Source organism: Capsella rubella, unplaced genomic scaffold, assembly GCF_000375325.1.
Source record: "Capsella rubella cultivar Monte Gargano unplaced genomic scaffold, Caprub1_0 scaffold_1, whole genome shotgun sequence".
In the NCBI taxonomy this organism is placed as follows: domain Eukaryota; kingdom Viridiplantae; phylum Streptophyta; class Magnoliopsida; order Brassicales; family Brassicaceae; genus Capsella; species Capsella rubella.
The window spans coordinates 2,811,484-2,829,114 of NW_006238923.1; the positions used below are offsets into that span (position 1 = coordinate 2,811,484).

Here is a 17,631-nt window from a genome sequence, read left to right on the forward strand (position 1 = left end):
TTTATATTTAGGAAACAAAAGGATATCTCTAGGCAAACAAAATGAAACTTAATTTTGAGCAAACTGAGGCATAAGCTTTCTGATTCAACCGTTGCCTTACAAAACTGGTTTCCTGTACAAAAGACTTAATAGAAAAGGCAGATTCAATTACATTTCCTACGCTACCCTCAAGAGTTTCCACTGCTTCAGCTTCTTCTGCAACTGAATAGCCTCACTTCCCATTCCCATCTCTTCCACGCCTTTAACTATTAAGGTATATATTGTCTCATCTGGCTTACATCCACTTGTTAGCATTATCTCAACAACCTCTATTGCCATTTCCATCTCTTTATTCTTGCATAGCCCTTGGATCACCAACTTGTAAGTGCTACCTCTGATCCCGTTCCCTCTATTGCTTGTCTCCTTTAAAACTTGACCCGCGTCTTCAACTAGGTTTGCCCGGCAGAAACCATATATCAAAGACCGACGGGTTATATCATCGGGAGAGATTCCAGCATCGCGCATCTGATGGTACAGCTCCAATGCTTTCTCCATCAATCCCTTTCTGGCCAACCCATCGATTACAGAGTTATAAGTGATCAATCCGGTCTGACAACTCGTGTTTTTAAGCAATCCAAGTAACTTGATCGCGTCATCTACCATTCCCTCTTTCGACATGGCTCCTAGAACTGTATTGTAAGTGACAATGTCAGGTGAGCACTTTTGTTCCAGCATCTGGTAGAAGAAATCGATTGCACGAGTCAAAAGCCTAGCTTTGCATAAACCATTAATCAAGATGTTGTAAGTGATAACTGTTGGACAGTAGGACGTCTGATACATGATGTTTAGAATCTCCTCCACTTCATCCCAGTACTCGTGGGAACAAAGGGAATGTAGAAGAGTGTTGTAAGTTACGGTGTTGAGTTCCAATCCATGAGATACAATATGCTGAATGACCAAAGCCACCTCCTCTAAATTCCCTCGCCTGCAGTTATAGTTCACCAGAGAATTGTATGTGACAATATCAGGATAACAACCTTCGACTGCCATGTCTTCTAAAACTTGCATAGCTCGAGCGCTTCCACAGTACCTGCACACGAGTTCAACTAAAACCGTGTATGTAATCATATAAGGAGGGCAACCGTTCCGCAGTTGTTCCTTCCAAAACCTGATGGCTTGCTCAGCATTCCCATGATCAAACATACACCGAATCAGTGTATTATAGGTGATCACATCTGGAGGGCTCCCACTCAAACCCATGTCTTCTAAGAGGATCAAGGCAGATCTTATATGCCCTTTCTTGCAAAGATTACCGATGATCATGTTATAGGTAATAGTATCTGGAACCCCACCAGACATAACCATTATTCTCAAGATACTCATTGCTTTATCCAGCTGATCAATTCTGGCTAGACCGCGAACTAGGTTTGAGCAAGAAGGGAAATGAGGAAGCTGATTATGACGTGCCATCACTTCGACAAGTTTGCAAGCGTCTGTTAACTTGCCATTGCTGCAGAGGTTATGAAGGATCTCATTGTTTGTCTCTTGGTCGTTCTCGGTAATTGGTCCATCAGATGATAAACTCGAAGAACCTAAAAGCTTCCTTGGTTTCACTTTATCTCCGACACCATAGTGATGGAACTCTGAGCTTCTCTCAGCATGAACATCAACATCATTTACACGGTCGATGCAGACACCATTCAGCACCCCCTGGCATCTCATAGAAACATCCCTTCTCAGCCCAGTTTCTTGCTTCCAATCTGAAGAAGACATTTTTCTGCAAGATGAAGGATTCAGCAAACAGAGATTCGCCTGCTTTGGAGACAAAATTGGTATACGCAACAAGTGAGCCTCAATTAGCAAATTTGATGAAGCCATTTCTCAGAACTCAGAACAAGTTTGACAGAACAGAGCTGTTTCCTTTCACAGAATCTTATAAACGGGTTTAGACCCAGAAAACTTGGCTGTGAGGAAGTTCAATCCTTGCTTAGACTCATAAACCTATTCTTGAGTTGAGTGAGTGGAGAAACCAAACCTGTGAAAAGGAAAGGTACAAGTTTTATAGAGACAGAGAAGCAGAAACAGATTCGAACAAAAAGAAGCAGTAAGAATCTCAAAGTAGGTATAAGTCTGAGCAAACAAATCTGGAGAAGTGATTGTAGTAAAGAAGTCACTCACCGGTTCGTTCGTTCGTTGTTCGAAGCAGTGAGCGTCTTTTAGGATTCGACGCGGGTTTTGAGAGAGACGATAAGTAGGGTTTATCATTAATTTACAATCTGCACCCTCCATGTCTCTACATTATTTCATTTTGTCCCCCACAACTTCTGAAACATCTAACATTCACCTCCTTTTATTTTTATTTGTTTTCTTTTGTATTATTTGGTTATCTATAAAACACACTACAATATGTTTAGAAATCATGATGAAAATACACTTAACCTATAGTCGTTTAACAACACACACACACCCATTCTTCTTTTTATATATCTTTAAATGTCTAAAGGATTGCATTATATCGTATTCAAATTTATAAAATATTGGTCTAAAGTAGCATGAAATCTATTAAGTGATTAGTGATTACATACAATACAGGTGGCTGTTAGCATGTGAATAGAAGTTTTTGGAAGTCTAAGTATGGATATAATATTTATATAAACAAGTTTGGTAACGTATCTTTTTGGTAAAATATTATTCTATATTAAAATATATTTTTTAATACAATATGAAATTACTTACCTAAAGTAAAATAGAAAAAGATATAATTTGTGTGGATATGATGTAATGTGAACCCGTGAATAAATGTTTTCTTCTATGGTTAAAACAAATTATATGACCACAATTACGTAAATGAAATAGTTTATTGCTTTTATGGGGTGTTTTTTTTGGCCTTGATAGAAAGATAGATAAACAACAAAATACTGGTTATATAGTAGAGAGTAGTTGCATAGGAAATTGCATCTGCTTTATTTTGAAGCGTTATATAACTCTTTTATAACCAAGAAGAAGACATCATCATCATCCTTCAACATAGAGCAGCGCTGCTGAGGCCAACCCACAAAAATAAAGAACCCAGAAATAAGGGCAGCAACAACAAAAGCCACCACATGTTGTTTCATCTCATGATCTTAAACACACAAAAAATTTGGTAGAAACAAAGGTGATGATTAAGTTTATCATCTGAAATCTTTTAACCAGTGAATCAAAACTAAAGTAAATAGCTTTTTTTTTTTTTTTTGCATCTTTGTTCTTCTGTTCTTATAGAGAGATTGTTTTGTTTTGTTTTCATCATAACAGAGATTTTTTAATATATCAGAAACCCAACAAACATATATTGATAGATGGACCTCTAGATTTAATTCCAATTTTGCCCTTTTCTTCTTGATTTTGGCTTCTTCTTTTTTCTTCTTTCTCTGGGGAATATGGGAAAAGGCTTGGTTTCATTTATTTGGACTTTGTATTTTGGCTTTGAATTTTCTATGCAAAACATGGAAAAGGACATGCGGTATGATAATCTGAATCTATGGGTTAGATCTGTTGAAATTGGATTGTTAATTATTATTATTTACCAATGATTTAGGGTTTCATCTTCAGATCTTTAGAATCCTTGGTTGATTTCTTACCCGATTCTGAGTTTTTGTTGAATCTGGGTGCAGTTGATGGAGCTCCAGCTGTTTTGACCATCTTATTCAGGAAACCCTAATTCAAGAATATGTAAGCATTTTCCCCTTTTTTCAGCTCAGATTTTCTGATTGACTAAGATAATTGGCGTTGAACCTTGTTTATATAAATGTAAATGGTACTTTGCCTTTATAACCCATACACCATTGTGTGATGTATTATTATTGTTTTATTATTCTAGTTTTGGTTGTGTGATATTTCGTGATACATGAATTCTAGTGTTGGCACTTAAGGAATGGGGACAGAGCTGATGAGAATCTGTGTTAAAGAGGAAAGTGATGATGTGCCATCTGTTCCTCCTGGCTTTGAATCATATGCCACTTTCACCTTAAAAAAAAGGGTTGTCCCTGCTTCTTCTGATAAACCCACTACTGCCATTGACACTGTTTCTGTTACCGACCAACCCAAGACTGCTGCCGTTGAGGCTGTTCCTGTCACCGAGCATGCCAAGATGGATATGGAATCTGATGAAGCCATAGCTGCTCGCTCTCTACGGCGTAACAGACCTTGGATAAATTATGTCGGATGTGATGATGATGATGATGATGTTGCAAACAATGACAATGCTGCATCTCAACATCTTGATCAGGTTAGTTCTTTGTTTTGCATTTTCTTTCTTATGCCTAACGACTTGTGTTTCCATCTCTCTTTTTCTTTTTTCTCTTGCCTTTCTCATGCATCGTGTTCTTGCAGAATTCTGTCGTCGAGCCTTCTCTACCAAAGGGTGTGGTTAGGGGTTGTGAAGAATGTAAAGACTGCCAAAAGGTTAATCTCATTAATGTGCAACTATAAATGTCTTTCGCTTGAGGATTGGATGTCTTATCTTTTCTTGTATCTTAGTTTGTTTTATGACCCTCTAACAGCATAACAAGTTTGGCAGGTAACTGCGAAATGGCATCCAAATGAAGCTCGTAGGCCTGACCTTGATGACGCTCCTGTATTCTACCCAAGTGAAGAGGTCTTGTTCATATTCTATATACCTTTTGAACTGAATTTCTATGTAACTAGATCCATATTTTTGACATAAACTGCAAACCTGTTTCTAGGAGTTTGAAGACACTCTGAATTATATAGCTAAAATAAGACCAGAGGCTGAAAAGTATGGAATCTGTCGCATTGTTCCTCCTCCTTCTTGGAAACCCCCGTGCCCACTGAAAGAAAAGCAAGTATGGGAGGGTTCTAAATTTACAACACGTGTCCAAAGAGTTGATAAACTTCAGAATCGGAGTTCAATGAAGAAAATTTCAAAGCTGTCTAATCAAATGAGAAAGAAGAAAAGAAAGTGCATGAAAATGGGAACGGATTCTGTCACTAATGGCGTGAGCGATCCCTATTCTGAAACCACCGGAATGAGTGAACTTGAGACGTTTGGGTTTGAACCTGGTCCAGGGTTCACACTTAAAGACTTCCAAAAATATGCTGATGATTTCAAGGCTCAGTACTTTAAGAAGAGTGAAACTTCTATAGACAATGAATGTAAAGTTGGCAATTCCATAGAATGCTGGGAGCCAGCAGTTGAGGATATTGAAGGTGAATATTGGCGGATAGTAGATAAAGCAACTGAAGAGATAGAGGTGAAGTTTTGTTCCAGTTGTTTTTATTTTTATTTATTTTGGGGTTGATGTTCTATTAGCGCCTTTGTATCCTCTAACTGCCGCAATGATAATTCAATATAGGTTCTATATGGTGCTGATCTTGAAACTGGGGTATTTGGTAGCGGATTTCCCAAGACATCATCAAGTCACAATGCTTCTTCTTCAGACGAAAAATATGCAAAATCAGGCTGGAACTTAAATAACTTTCCAAGGCTTCCGGCATCCCTCCTTAAGTATGAGGGCAGTGATATCTCCGGCGTCCTTGTGCCATGGTTATATATTGGGATGTGCTTTTCTTCTTTCTGTTGGGTAAGATTGGTCTCTGTGAATTGCATAATTTTATTTTGCAAGTTAAAGCCTGAGTTAGAGTATCTCCTTTTACTGAAATTAAACATAGGCTCATAGTAAAACTTACAACTATAACCGAGTGCACTTATTCACAAATAGTAGATGAATGTTATCAAATTTCTGTACTGCATAATTTCGATGAGATACTCGTTAAGCTTATTAATTTTGATTCAATTTCTGAAAAAAGGAAGGTTGAGGATATTTATTGTATCATCTAAAAAATCTGAACGAAATTGAAGTAATTTCATGCCTTTTGTCTGTGTTCAATACATTCTGCATTTGGAACTCGCTTTAGTGTCATCATATTGTACGATTTTCTTACATCTGTGGATCTGTTTTTCATTACTCTAAATCTTACTTTGTTTTTAATATTTTCCATTACTGACATTCCTTTTATTACTGCTTTTTGTTTTTGTTTCCCTGGAGCAGCATGTTGAAGATCACCACTTGTATTCGTTGAATTATATGCACTGGGGTGCACCAAAATTGTGGTACGGTGTTGGGGGGAAGGATGCTGTTAAACTCGAGGAGGCAATGAGAAAGCATTTGCCTGACCTTTTCGAAGAACAGCCTGACTTGCTTCATAAGCTAGTAAGCGTTAGAAAATTAATGAACTAAAATCTATGCTGCTCTAGAATCAGACAACTCATGTCTTCCATTATAGAATTTCTTATTTGGAAACCTCATGCAATATATAAGCTTTTACTAGTATAAGCAGCTTATTTTTGTAGTTAATAACCCTTTAGGAACTTCTATAGATCCATTTTTCATCCTCTATCAACTTGCTCCTGATTTGAATATATTTTTTGTGTATCATTCTTTCAGTACTGTTTGGGTAAAATTAATCTTATGATACTCTTTCATGTAGGTTACACAACTCTCCCCATCAAAACTGAAAACCGCAGGAGTACCTGTGCACCGTTGCGTCCAGCATGCTGGAGAGTTTGTCTTGACTTTTCCTCGGGCATATCATGCTGGGTTTAATTCTGGTTTCAACTGTGCTGAAGCTGTAAATGTAGCACCAGTTGACTGGTTGCCTCATGGGCAGATTGCCATAGAGTTGTACTGTCAACAGGGTAGAAAAACATCCATCTCGCATGATAAATTGTTGCTTGGGGCAGCAAGAGAAGTAGTGAAAGCTGACTGGGAGCTGAACTTACTAAAAAAAAATACTGTTGACAACTTAAGGTGGAAAGCATTCAGTGGAAAAAATGGAATTTTGGCAAAAACACTCAAGGTAGAGATATCCTTTATCTTGATTCTTGAGATTAGTTTTTATTAAAGTTAATGGTCGGAAAATCCTAGAGTCGTTGTTAATTTAAGAGGTATCTTTGTAAACTGGTAGCATGGTTGCATTCAATGTAAACCGGTAGCATGTGGCTGTAGTTGATTTAGAACTTGAAATGTCTTGAGTGAAGGGATCTTGTATATTACATGAATATAAAGTCAACTAATAAGGGGATAACAGAAATTTAAATAAATGATTAGACTGGGAGTTGATGGTCTTTTGGCATGGTGCTAACTATACCAATAAAAAATTTGGGTTAAACAGGATTGTTTTTTATTGTTAATATGGTGATTAATTTACTTTGTCATGTTTTATATAGGCGCGCATTGACATGGAACGTACCAAAAGAGAATTCCTGTGCAACTCTTCACTTGCATTGAAGATGCACAGTAATTTTGATGCTACCAACGAGAGAGAGTGCTGTATATGTTTCTTTGATTTGCACCTGTCTGCTGCTGGTTGCCGTTGTTCCCCAGAGAAGTATTCATGTTTGACTCATGTGAAGCAGCTGTGTTCATGTCCATGGGTTACTAAATATTTTCTCTTTCGCTATGATATCGATGAACTGAATGTTCTTGTTGAGGCAGTGGAAGGAAAACTGAGTTCTGTATATAGATGGGCGCGTCAAGATTTAGGATTGGCATTAACTGCACAAGTCTCAGGAGCCAAGATGGAGATAGATGAGGTAGAAAAAGTGCACAAGGACCTGAGTCCACAAGCAGTTCAACTTTCATCGAAAGATTTGCAGTTGAAAGTAGCATTGAGAGAAGATCCAAGCAAAGGGTTAGAAAAGTCGAGTAAATTATTAGATGTTAATTTAGTTCTGAAAGACAAGGAGGAGCAGTTAACCTCAAGCCAATGTATAGAGCCTGTCAAAGAAGAAACTGTATATGATGCTTCTGATCCAAAAGTTTCATCTTGCCAACCATCTGAAGGAGGCATACTCTCTGTGACAACTGCAAAGTCCGCAAGTGGTAAAAAGAATTCACAGAGTCTACCCAATGATGTGATACTCCTCAGTGATGATGAGCCTGACATACCTAGAAAACGAGGTTCGGTGAGAAGAGATGCAGTTTCTTCCGGCAACCAATTGGAAGTACGAGAGAGACCAACCCACGTTTTAGCATTAGAAGCTTCTGCTAAAATTACTGCTCCAATTTGCCGAAGGCAAGGAGATTTTCTGCCTGGTGTACGACATGCTATATCTTTGCCTACTACTGACCAAAAAGCAACGAGGGGGGCTGTACCGACTTCTGCATCGCATGTGGGAGTTAATGCCGAGGCTGATGGGCTTTCTCAGGATATATGTAACAGAATAAACACTAACAACCGCGGTGGTGAAAAACCTAGTAGTTGTAAATCCAAAAAGTGTGGAGGTTCAGCGATAATGGATGTGGTTGATGGGGCAAGAAGTAATTCAGGTACACCATCTTGTTCGCAAAACAATAGTCCAGATAGGTTCATCCGCCAAAAGGGTCCCCGTATTGCAAAGGTCGTGAGGAGAATCAACTGCAATGTAGAGCCTTTAAGCTATGGATGTGTGCTGTCTGGAAAATCATGGTGCAACCGCCGAGCAATTTTTCCTAAAGGTGATCTGTGGTCAAGTATTTATGCACCTTGAGAACAATAACAGCTATGCATTTTGGAAGAGATTAATGTCTTTTTTTATTTGGTGCAGGATTTCGTAGCCGGGTTAGGTACATAAACATTTTGGATCCAACAAATATGTGTTTCTACATATCAGAAATTCTGGATGCTGGACGCAATAGTCCAATGTTCATGGTTAGTTGATAGATGAGTTCTGATCTTATTTGCTTGCTGTAATACACGTCAATTTGTTCCATTCTTTGGATGCCATTGACATAGAGTCCCATCATGCTAACATAACTTCAAATTTTTTGCATTGAGAATGATTTTAAGCAAAACTGGAATTTACCAATTAATCAGCGGTGAAAATCTTGTCTTTGAGAAAAAGGGTGAATTGCTTTGTTGATTATATTAGTCATTGTGCAGTTCCGAAAATCATGTCCATCAACAAATTATGTGGTATGTTCTTCTCAGGTTTACTTGGAGAGTAATCCCAGTGAGGTGTTCGTTCACTTGTCGCCTACAAGATGCTGGGAGATGGTACGAGATAGAGTAAATCAGGAGATAAATAAGCAACACAAAGCCGGAAAATCAGATCTTCCGCCTTTGCAACCCGCTGGTAGTCCTGACGGTTTTGAAATGTTTGGATATTCGTCACCCGCAATAGTACAGGTAAAATCTTTACAAGTTTTGAATTCGGAATTCGACCCAGATTTACATAATTGCATTGGAACTTACGGAAGAATTGATCCAACAACAATTCAATATAAAAACCAACTGTATAGAAATCCTCATCTTCTAGGATAGCTAGAAAGAGTCGAATAATAGAATTGTTGATTTGAAAATGTATTGCTTCATTTGTAAATCTAAGTTGACGTATAGATACTCTTATGTGATTAACAGGCTATTGAAGCATTAGACGTGAATCGAGTTTGCATGGACTATTGGGATTCCAGGCCTTATTCGCGGCCACAAGTTCAGTTCCCTGCAAATCCTCTTCCCAGAGAAGCCAACACAAGTGTCAGATCACTGGGAGAAGGAAATCTCCAGAATGCCCCACAACACCGGTTATTACCTACCGGAACAAACTCTATTCTCAAAGTTTTGTTGAAGAAAGCTAACATGGAGGAACTAAGCTCACTTCAGCAGGTTTTAAGTGAGCCCGATTTGGTGACCGAACTTGTGAAGGAAGAGATCCAGAAACGGCGTTGATTTGATTAGAAGGGGATTGATTTTAGTGTGTACATACGGAGTTGAATCTACTCACTGTTTTGCAGGATGAGGCTCCCTTCCCTGCTCATTCTTTTTGGCACCCTTACAGAGGAAGTAAATTAAACATATAACTAAAAACCCCAGTTTCTTTTTCTGTCTCGAAACAAAAAGAAAAGAGAGTGAGAGAGAGAGAGAAAGAAGAGTTTAGGGTTCTTAAAACCATTAGTTTTTTTGATACTAGTCGGAGTTGAAGGATTCATATGTGTGGCCTGGTTTACACATCAGTTTACTAGTATGACATCTGTTTCTCTGTTTAGAAGTCCGAAGGACATTAATTTAAAAGACAATGATCACATTGCAGCAACGCAAACAATATCACAAGCGTTTGAGACTCTTGAGTGATGAGAGAAAGTGGTCAGTTGCTTGCAGAAATCAAAACTTAACGGAAGAAGTAACATTTCTGGATAACCCAAATATGATGAATCATGATGGGTAAACAAATTTTATTGAGATCCTTAATAGTCATAATTAAAGAAGAACTTATGATAAATAATAAGTAGACAACACTTGTTGGCGAAACCCAAAAGATAAAAGGAGAAAGCATAATTTGGTTTCTCACCAAATTATATTCGGCTTGGTTCTTGTATCGTCTGCAGTGCTTGCTGTCAAAGAAAACATCAAATTTCATATAAAATTGTTTAACTGTAATATATAATTTAGATTATAAAGTAAGAAAGTATAGTTGAGAAATATGAATATTCTTACCTGTAAGCAAGACAATGTGTAATGCACATCACTTGTTGTTATCTGGTGATGTATAACCATTCTGATCCTGAAACCACAATCCACATGTAATCATTAGTTATTTGAGTCAAACAGACAGACAGACTTTAATAAAATAAAACAAAAGAATGTTTAATTATTCTAGATTATAATACATGCTCACGTTTACAGTAACTACATATAATATATAGTTTTCTTTTTAAGTCAACATATGTATCATAGTTTAATGTTTACGTTATGAAATGAGTTTTGCATGTAAAGACTAATGCCAAAACATACCGGGATGAGTTTTCAGGGATAACAAGAATGCCATTCTCCTCTAGAGTCTTGCGCAGTTTCTCAGCTGTAAGTCTTGAACCATCCTCCATATCCATGAATATCTGAATTTAGAGGCCATACTTAAGATTAAACATATACAGTTACGTATACAGTACAGTACATATACAGTTAAACATATACAGTTCAAAAAAAAACATATACAGTATAGCACTTTTTCCTGATTACTAGTTACGTAACTTTGTCTATAGTTTGAGATGGCTACGCCACTATTTCAATTAAAAATCTTTGAATAATAATGACTGTGATAATAATACGCACCATATTGGTCTCCACGGCTGCAACATTTACTCTAATCCCTTTCACTTGATTCAACCCTTCTGCAAATATATATATATATATATGTTATGAGGTTCTTTTTGGCACTTGATAGGTTATTAGGTTTTAAAATGAGTGGTGCGTAGGGGTACCAGCTAACAACTTGGTCTTCTTGTGGTCATGTTGTAGCTTTGGAAGGTTCTCTTGAATTGCAACCAAAGCGGCTGCGCACAGAACACCTATTTGTCTCATTCCTCCACCTAATGCTTTCCTTACAGTTTTCGCCTTCTCTATGAAGCTTTGCGAACCAACAATTACAGATCCTATCGGAGCTCCAAGGCCTTTAGAGAGACACACCTGAAACAGAGTGTGTGTGTGGGTGAGTCTCTCTCGATCATCTTCCAGCTAAACTTTTTCACATATTAAAGAAAAAGAAGAAAGGAAATGGCACCGAAACAGAGTCAGCAGCCTTCACAAGCCTATGAACTGGGACTCCAAGTGCCTACAACAACAAGAAATAAATCCATTATTGAGACTTGTAATGGATTTACAAATGGAAAAGAATAAAGATGATTGATAATTACGATAGAGGCATTGAAAAGACGGGCTCCGTCGATATGGAGCTTCACACCATGTCTCTTGGCAATCTCTCCAACTCTCTCAATGTACTCCACGCTCAAACATCTCCCACCACAGCTGTATAAGAGAAGACACTAAATTAATACTTGTTTTCATACTAGCTAAGCTACTATGGCGAGAGCACTTACTTGGCATGAGTGTTCTCCAAGCAAATCAACCTCGTGGATGGATAAAAGGTGCTTCCTTTAGGATCTCTGATGGCAGCTTCAATGGCGGCCAAGTCCATGGTCCCGTCTGGTTCATTCTTGATGGTCTTGGGATGCACCCCTCCGATGGTGGAAATGCCTCCGTTCTCGTAAACATGGATGTGACAATTGTCTCCAAGAATGACCTCGCTGCCTCTCACATCGCAGTGAACCATCACGCTGATCAGATTCCCCATAGTCCCTGATGGCACGAAGAGACCAGCCTCTTTCCCCATCATCTTGGCCATCTCATCTTCAAGACGTCTAGCCGTTGGGTCGTAGCCTAGGACGTCATCATCCACCTCAGCGTTACACATTGCTTCTCGCATCGCATCGGTCGGCCTAGTCACCGTATCTGATCGTAGATCTACACTTCTCATCACCATATTTCTTTTACAACCAAAATTTACCTATAAAATGAGAATTGATTGTTATACATACATACATATTAGATCTTAAGAAAACAGATTAATTATGTCTATCTCACAAATTACTCTGTTTTTTTAATATTAGACAAAACAGAATGAGGAGAATATCAGAAAAAGTATTAAAAAAAAAATACAAGAATAAAATATGGTGTTGAGTCTGTTGAGACATGAGAATGGTGCTCATGAGTAACACATGTTTATCTAAAATAAGTTTAATCCAAATGAGTACGTACCTCTACAAACTGAAGGAGGATGCTCTTGTTTCTTACTACGTATTCCAATTCAAAGTTTCTTTAAATAAGCTTGTTGTGACCTGACATCAAATTAACACATTATAAGAATCATTATAGTTAGAACAAAAAAAAAACATGAAAGCTAAAGTTAATAAAAATTTCTTCAGATCGATTAGGATGTTCCTTCAAAATGGCAGAGAAAGATTCTACTATTGTAGATTCTAGATTCTATATAGTGTGTATGAGAGAGATTCAAAATTCGTTGTGGAATAAGAAAAAGATTACAAGAATGTTGAAGAAACTAGAACCTTTGTCGTCTCAACAACAGCTGCTAAAGATTCTTACTTTACTATAAAGAGTCTTTATAATAGTATAAGTTTGAGATGCAAAGAAAGGTGGAATACGTGCGTGACGCGTGGATAATTAACGTGAGGTTGGTTTGAGCCTTGAGACATAGTTAGGCCACCAACGTTGGCTATCATGAACGCCATAGAAATTACTAACCGTTGTCATTGAAGCCTTGGAAATAAAGAAACCCCAAAAATTATTTGACAACGACAAAACCTTTTTTGTTTGGTTTGATAAGGACAAAGAAACCATAACCCTTGTTTTATAAAGCAAAAAATGTAATGTTCACGAGAAAAGGATGAAGCTGAACATCGGAAACATACGTGTCCAATGGCAAACGCAATTCACGAGATTGCTGTCTTCTTATTATTCATTCTCTCGTGCTCATCGACGAACCAAAAGTATTACTACTCGTATTCATAAATTCCCAATTTTAAACAAATTATACTGAACATCACCGTTAAATTAGTAGTGTATGAAGGTAGCTAGCACGTACAAGTGTTAGCTAGAAATCAACACTATCAAGACAAATACACACATGAGACTCGAGAGAGATATTGTAAAAACATACCTTCTTCATACACTTAAGTATATTCAAAGTGGAATTTCAAGTGATTTGTAAAGAGTTTACAAATCCGGTGTTATTCAATCATGAATTTTAAAAAGTCTCATGAAATCCAGTGTTATTGAACTAATCATTTTAAAATCCACTGTTATTGAAAACAGTTGGTGGATTTCATTTTAAATAATTTCAGAGGATTTCAAAGGATTTCAGGGGATTTCAAAGGATTTCAGGGAACTTCTTTAGTTAAAAATACAAGAATCCAAATCTCATAGTTTTAGGTGGGATTTGAAAGAATTTTACATAAATCATATGAAATTCCCTAAAATCATTAAAATCTCAATAAAACTCAAATCTCTTAAAATACTATTTTGAATACACCCCTTAACTGTGACCTCTTAACTCCCACTAATTAACCATCATATCATTTATAAATGCATATATATATATAGGTCAATTATATTTATATACTACCAAAATTTAAATTTAGCCAACACAATAATGAAAAAAATTCTTACAAAAACGTTCCATACTACCAAATATAGCTTTTCCCTTAATAATTCTTTTTAATTTTTTGGTATGAAAAGAAAGCGAGAGAAAAAAGTGTTTATTTTTTTTGTTGTTGTTGTTACAGTTGTTGATTCATCATTTTCACAATCATCTGAAGCACCAGTTAAGAGGTACGTCAGCATCTATAAATCTGGTTTACCACATTAATTCTAAGAAGGTGGGTTTTTGAAGTTTGTTTATTTTATCAAAAGAAGGAAGAAGAAGAGGAAGATGGTACATGAGAGAGCATATTAGGGAACGTACCACTTTGGTTATGTAAAAACAGGCGATGATGAAGTCGAAGACGGAACTCAAATGTACTTTTCAAAGTGTCTGTCTACTCCATCTTTTTATTTATATAGTGTGGAGAGCAGCTGTAACTATGATACGTATCCTTCATCTCTCTCTCTCTTTTCTCTATTTATAGATAGTAAGAGATATGGAGACAGAGTCAGCTCCAACGTGTCAATGCTACTCACAATTCGTGAATCGTGGCGTCTCTGTCTCTATCCGATTTATTTCCCTATATTTTCCTATCGGAGCCACACCAATTTGCATACGTAAAGGTAAGAAGAGTTAATGACACTTTTGAGGAGTCTTTGATGACGACCGAAAGCAGTCTAGCCACCTTACCTGACATTCATTCTGATGATTTTTCTCTCTTTATAGATGTATACTAAAGCAGTCTAGTTATAGATTTTGATACAAACTTTTGAGCTCTCAAACAAAGCTTTGCTCAAACAGAAAAGTTTTATTAATAAGCAGACTTCAACATACGATCCTCAGCATTCAAAGTACACAGAGATGACTTAAGATTCTAAGGAATTTTCTCTCTTGCTAAAATTTACCTGATTTTTCCACACAAAAATATTATTAAGATAACCCCATCTCTCCATTGAACTTAAAAACTATTTCATCTCAACTGGTAACATCTCACAGTCGCAGGCTATCCAGCATAACTTCTCCAAACGCTTCAAGTAGATTAACTCTCAACTGGACTCTCTCGCATTATCTGTAATACGACGATATAACATAGAGCATGAAAGCTGATGACGCCGTCACTATAAGTTCCTGCAACCCAATATCAACGTCAGCACACTGTTGTTTCAGTTCTTGTTACAACACCAAAAGCCTGGTTGACAGTTGTCACTACTCGAACTATTTTAATTCGAGACTAGACCCTTCTCTTTATTTAATCCTGCCTGGTTCAGCAATTGTGGCAACACATATCCAACGTACGTGTTCACAATCCATAACTAAAACTTGTGCATCTAAGTAGAAGTACACATACTCTGATGCCTATGGATGTGACAAGTCCATTATATTTCAAATAAACGGCATTAGTCATCAACTAGTGCTGTTTGTTGAGGCTTAGCCAGTAATTGACCAAAAATATCCTAAATCAATTTTGACCAAAATGATCATTTTGTGTGGGATAGGGGGCTAGGCAAGAAGACCAACCTGGTTATTGTAAAGAACCATGGGTATGGAGTTGCCCATGTACTCGATGACATTTAAGAATCCGGTGTAGGCCTGCAAAGCATGATTCACTATGAGTTAATCGTCGAGTACAATTAAAAGATCTTTCCTACAATACAATTAAAATAATCTAATAACTAGGTCCAATAATCAGGAAGATCCGAAAAAATAATGCTTTGACACTAAGGATTGTATTTCTATCACATATGCTGTTTCTTTTAGTAAAATTCAACCATTACCAGATAGGACAACATAAAACATATTCTTTTAAATAGTGGAGTCTTGATGGATATACATACCAAAGATGCCACAAGTATAGAGCCGAAAACTAGTGAAAGCGAACGTAGAAGCCTCTTTCCCATTCTCAATCCTCGTCCACTTTCTTCGCCTTCCTCCTGCAGTTAGTATCAAACATCAATACTCACCAGGACTAGAAGAGTTACCAGGTGTACCGACATTAGAAAAAAAGGGTTACATTTTTTTCAAACTCACGTTATATATTGGAGTCGAAGGTGCTTCAAAGGATTTCAATTTCTCAAAAATTCTGTAAACAAATGCAAAAGACATGAACTGCAGTGGTTTGTATTCAACATTACGTTTTATCGCAATCCATGCACTCTGCAAAAAGAAAGAAACAGAGAAAGTGAGAGAGATTCATATCTAGTAGTGAGATCCGTTAATGTCATATATGCATACATGTGTGAGAAACGGACCACTTTTTTTGAAAGAAACCAGTCATTTGAACTAAAGCATGAAGTCTTGAATTCATAAAGGCTACTGAGATAGAGTAACAAAATTGACATTTTTAAGTAGCAAAATGACCCTCAAACCTGAATTTCCTTAAATACTTACAAACACAACTGATATTGCTAGGTTGATCAACATATCATTTTTGGGTGACTTGGAAAACCTGGAACAATCAACAAATCATGATTAGCAATATAACACATGTTTGAAGTTTGAGTACTCTCATAAAGAATCTTTACCTAGGACCCCATGGTATGATAGGCTGCTTATCAGCATATTTAATATCCTTGGAAACCTGAATTACGAGAAATTCACAAATGATTATGAAAGATAGTAAATAGAGTCCAAGACGGCAAGAGGGAGGGCATAAGAATACATACCTTGAACGAACCGAAAGTCACACCTTTTTTCCTATTCATTAACTGGGCATACATGAGCTTATCATATGCTTTCTCAAGCTATCAAAAAGTTAAATAGAAACGTGTTAACAAGAAACAAAGAGAAATCAATACTTAAACCGGACTCCAGAGAAAGAGAGAGGTAACCTACTAGAGCAACAGTGGCTTCATCACCGCTCCTCTGAGCATCTTTAAGTTTTCTTCCATAAGTTTGCTTGATCTTGTCAAATCCCTCAATAGGGTTAACACCAAGAACCTGAGAAGGTATGCACTCATGTCTTGAGGACTGCAGAATAAAACAAGGTGACCAAAAAAAAACAAGTCCTTTCTAGGACTCTAGAGATCAATGACCTCATATGGGTTAAATTCAGCATCAGACTGTGGACTTCCAGCCGCAGATGAAGCAGCACGTATAACAATCCTGTTCTGCAACAATCTCCCCTGGGGAAGCCTGAAAAAATTCAAACATCTTCATTACAATGACTACATGTCTGAACGGGATTGAGCACAACAATGCAACCCTAGTAATTGCAATTAAAAGTTGTAAACTTTGTAGCCAACTGTAAGAAGAAGCTCATTCAAAATTCAAGCCGAATTCAATTGACAGGTGCTTTATGAATGACAAGATGAGGGTTTGTTTTTTTCCAAAAAATCGCAAGTTGATAATATCCCAAGTAAAACAAAAGAAACTAGCAAACGATGTTCTTTCTTCAATGATAAAGCCACCGAAGAAAACAAGAAAAGAGGTAGCAGCATCAAGGGAAAGAGAAAGTACCTGAGAAAAGAAGGCGACTTGGGAGTGCGAAGAGTATAAAGAGAGTTCCTTTGAGCAATTTGAGGATGAGGGCAACGAAGCGCGTTGGATATTGAGAAAGCCATGATGGAGCAGGAGGACACCGAAGTAGATAGTGCGAGAGCCATGGCAGAGCTGTGTAGGGCAAAAAGGCAAATTAAAAGTGAATGTGTAATTAAAAATATTAAATAGCGGCTCTAAGCCTA

General features: G+C 37.3%; 4 protein-coding genes and 1 long non-coding RNA gene across 10 annotated transcripts; 2 read left to right on the top strand and 3 right to left on the bottom strand.

The window, feature by feature from the left end:
* Positions 1-29: 29 nt before the first annotated feature.
* LOC17900678 (pentatricopeptide repeat-containing protein At1g08610) lies at positions 30-2,266 on the bottom strand. Its single transcript, XM_006306463.2, has 2 exons — positions 2,158-2,266; positions 30-2,014 (listed from the first exon to the last, which is right to left on the bottom strand). Exon 2 carries the CDS (start codon positions 1,855-1,857, stop codon positions 157-159), a length of 1,701 nt encoding a protein of 566 aa, XP_006306525.1. The 5' UTR covers positions 1,858-2,014; positions 2,158-2,266; the 3' UTR covers positions 30-156.
* A 644-nt stretch (positions 2,267-2,910) lies between these two features.
* Positions 2,911-10,060, top strand: LOC17898200 (putative lysine-specific demethylase JMJ16). 2 transcript variants are annotated; one of them, XM_006303823.2, is made up of 13 exons: positions 2,911-3,136; positions 3,633-3,690; positions 3,877-4,246; positions 4,351-4,422; positions 4,538-4,615; positions 4,704-5,231; positions 5,334-5,561; positions 6,030-6,191; positions 6,469-6,837; positions 7,208-8,477; positions 8,567-8,670; positions 8,950-9,147; positions 9,379-10,060. In XM_006303823.2, exons 3-13 carry the CDS (start codon positions 3,893-3,895, stop codon positions 9,685-9,687), a joined length of 3,672 nt encoding a protein of 1,223 aa, XP_006303885.1. In that variant the 5' UTR covers positions 2,911-3,136; positions 3,633-3,690; positions 3,877-3,892; the 3' UTR covers positions 9,688-10,060. The 2 variants fall into 2 exon arrangements, with proteins under 2 accessions (XP_006303885.1, XP_006303886.1); XM_006303824.2 differs by lacking the exon at positions 2,911-3,136 and adding an exon at positions 3,259-3,481.
* A 113-nt stretch (positions 10,061-10,173) lies between these two features.
* On the bottom strand, positions 10,174-14,472 carry LOC17899126 (probable low-specificity L-threonine aldolase 1). Of its 4 annotated transcripts, none has more exons than XM_006305118.2 (10): positions 14,273-14,472; positions 12,550-12,629; positions 11,832-12,298; positions 11,649-11,760; positions 11,516-11,566; positions 11,217-11,421; positions 11,068-11,126; positions 10,750-10,850; positions 10,453-10,519; positions 10,174-10,349 (listed from the first exon to the last, which is right to left on the bottom strand). In XM_006305118.2, exons 3-10 carry the CDS (start codon positions 12,272-12,274, stop codon positions 10,311-10,313), a joined length of 1,077 nt encoding a protein of 358 aa, XP_006305180.1. In that variant the 5' UTR covers positions 12,275-12,298; positions 12,550-12,629; positions 14,273-14,472; the 3' UTR covers positions 10,174-10,310. The 4 variants fall into 4 exon arrangements, with proteins under 4 accessions (XP_006305180.1, XP_023644994.1, XP_023644993.1 ...); XM_023789226.1 differs by lacking the exon at positions 14,273-14,472 and adding an exon at positions 12,858-12,876; XM_023789225.1 differs by lacking the exon at positions 14,273-14,472 and adding an exon at positions 12,835-12,853.
* On the top strand, positions 13,844-14,782 carry LOC111832516. 2 transcript variants are annotated; one of them, XR_002835365.1, is made up of 2 exons: positions 13,844-14,139; positions 14,221-14,782. It is a non-coding gene; the product is annotated as an uncharacterized LOC111832516 (long non-coding RNA). The 2 variants fall into 2 exon arrangements; XR_002835366.1 differs by having other exon boundaries at positions 14,224-14,782.
* LOC17899034 lies at positions 14,740-17,631 on the bottom strand. Its single transcript, XM_006303992.2, has 10 exons — positions 17,408-17,631; positions 16,984-17,083; positions 16,784-16,888; positions 16,615-16,692; positions 16,474-16,529; positions 16,340-16,397; positions 15,980-16,105; positions 15,787-15,882; positions 15,470-15,541; positions 14,740-15,079 (listed from the first exon to the last, which is right to left on the bottom strand). The coding sequence occupies exons 1-10, from the start codon at positions 17,551-17,553 to the stop codon at positions 15,017-15,019; spliced, it is 900 nt and encodes a 299-aa protein (XP_006304054.1). The 5' UTR covers positions 17,554-17,631; the 3' UTR covers positions 14,740-15,016.

Coding starts and splice junctions, on each gene's coding strand:
- LOC17900678 (XM_006306463.2), bottom strand. CDS start 1,857: ATGGCTTCATCAAATTTGCTAATTGAGGCTCACTTGTTGCGTATACCA.
- LOC17898200 (XM_006303823.2), top strand. CDS start 3,893: ATGGGGACAGAGCTGATGAGAATCTGTGTTAAAGAGGAAAGTGATGAT. Junction 8,478..8,566: donor CCGAGCAATTTTTCCTAAAG/GTGATCTGTGGT, acceptor TATTTGGTGCAG/GATTTCGTAGCCGGGTTAGG. Junction 8,671..8,949: donor GCAATAGTCCAATGTTCATG/GTTAGTTGATAG, acceptor TGTTCTTCTCAG/GTTTACTTGGAGAGTAATCC.
- LOC17899126 (XM_006305118.2), bottom strand. CDS start 12,274: ATGGTGATGAGAAGTGTAGATCTACGATCAGATACGGTGACTAGGCCG. Junction 10,520..10,749: donor ATCCCTGAAAACTCATCCCG/GTATGTTTTGGC, acceptor TTGTGGTTTCAG/GATCAGAATGGTTATACATC. Junction 10,350..10,452: donor ACACATTGTCTTGCTTACAG/GTAAGAATATTC, acceptor TTTCTTTGACAG/CAAGCACTGCAGACGATACA.
- LOC17899034 (XM_006303992.2), bottom strand. CDS start 17,553: ATGGCTCTCGCACTATCTACTTCGGTGTCCTCCTGCTCCATCATGGCT. Junction 16,889..16,983: donor CTGAATTTAACCCATATGAG/GTCATTGATCTC, acceptor ATACCTTCTCAG/GTTCTTGGTGTTAACCCTAT. Junction 15,883..15,979: donor CTTCGACTCCAATATATAAC/GTGAGTTTGAAA, acceptor TACTAACTGCAG/GAGGAAGGCGAAGAAAGTGG.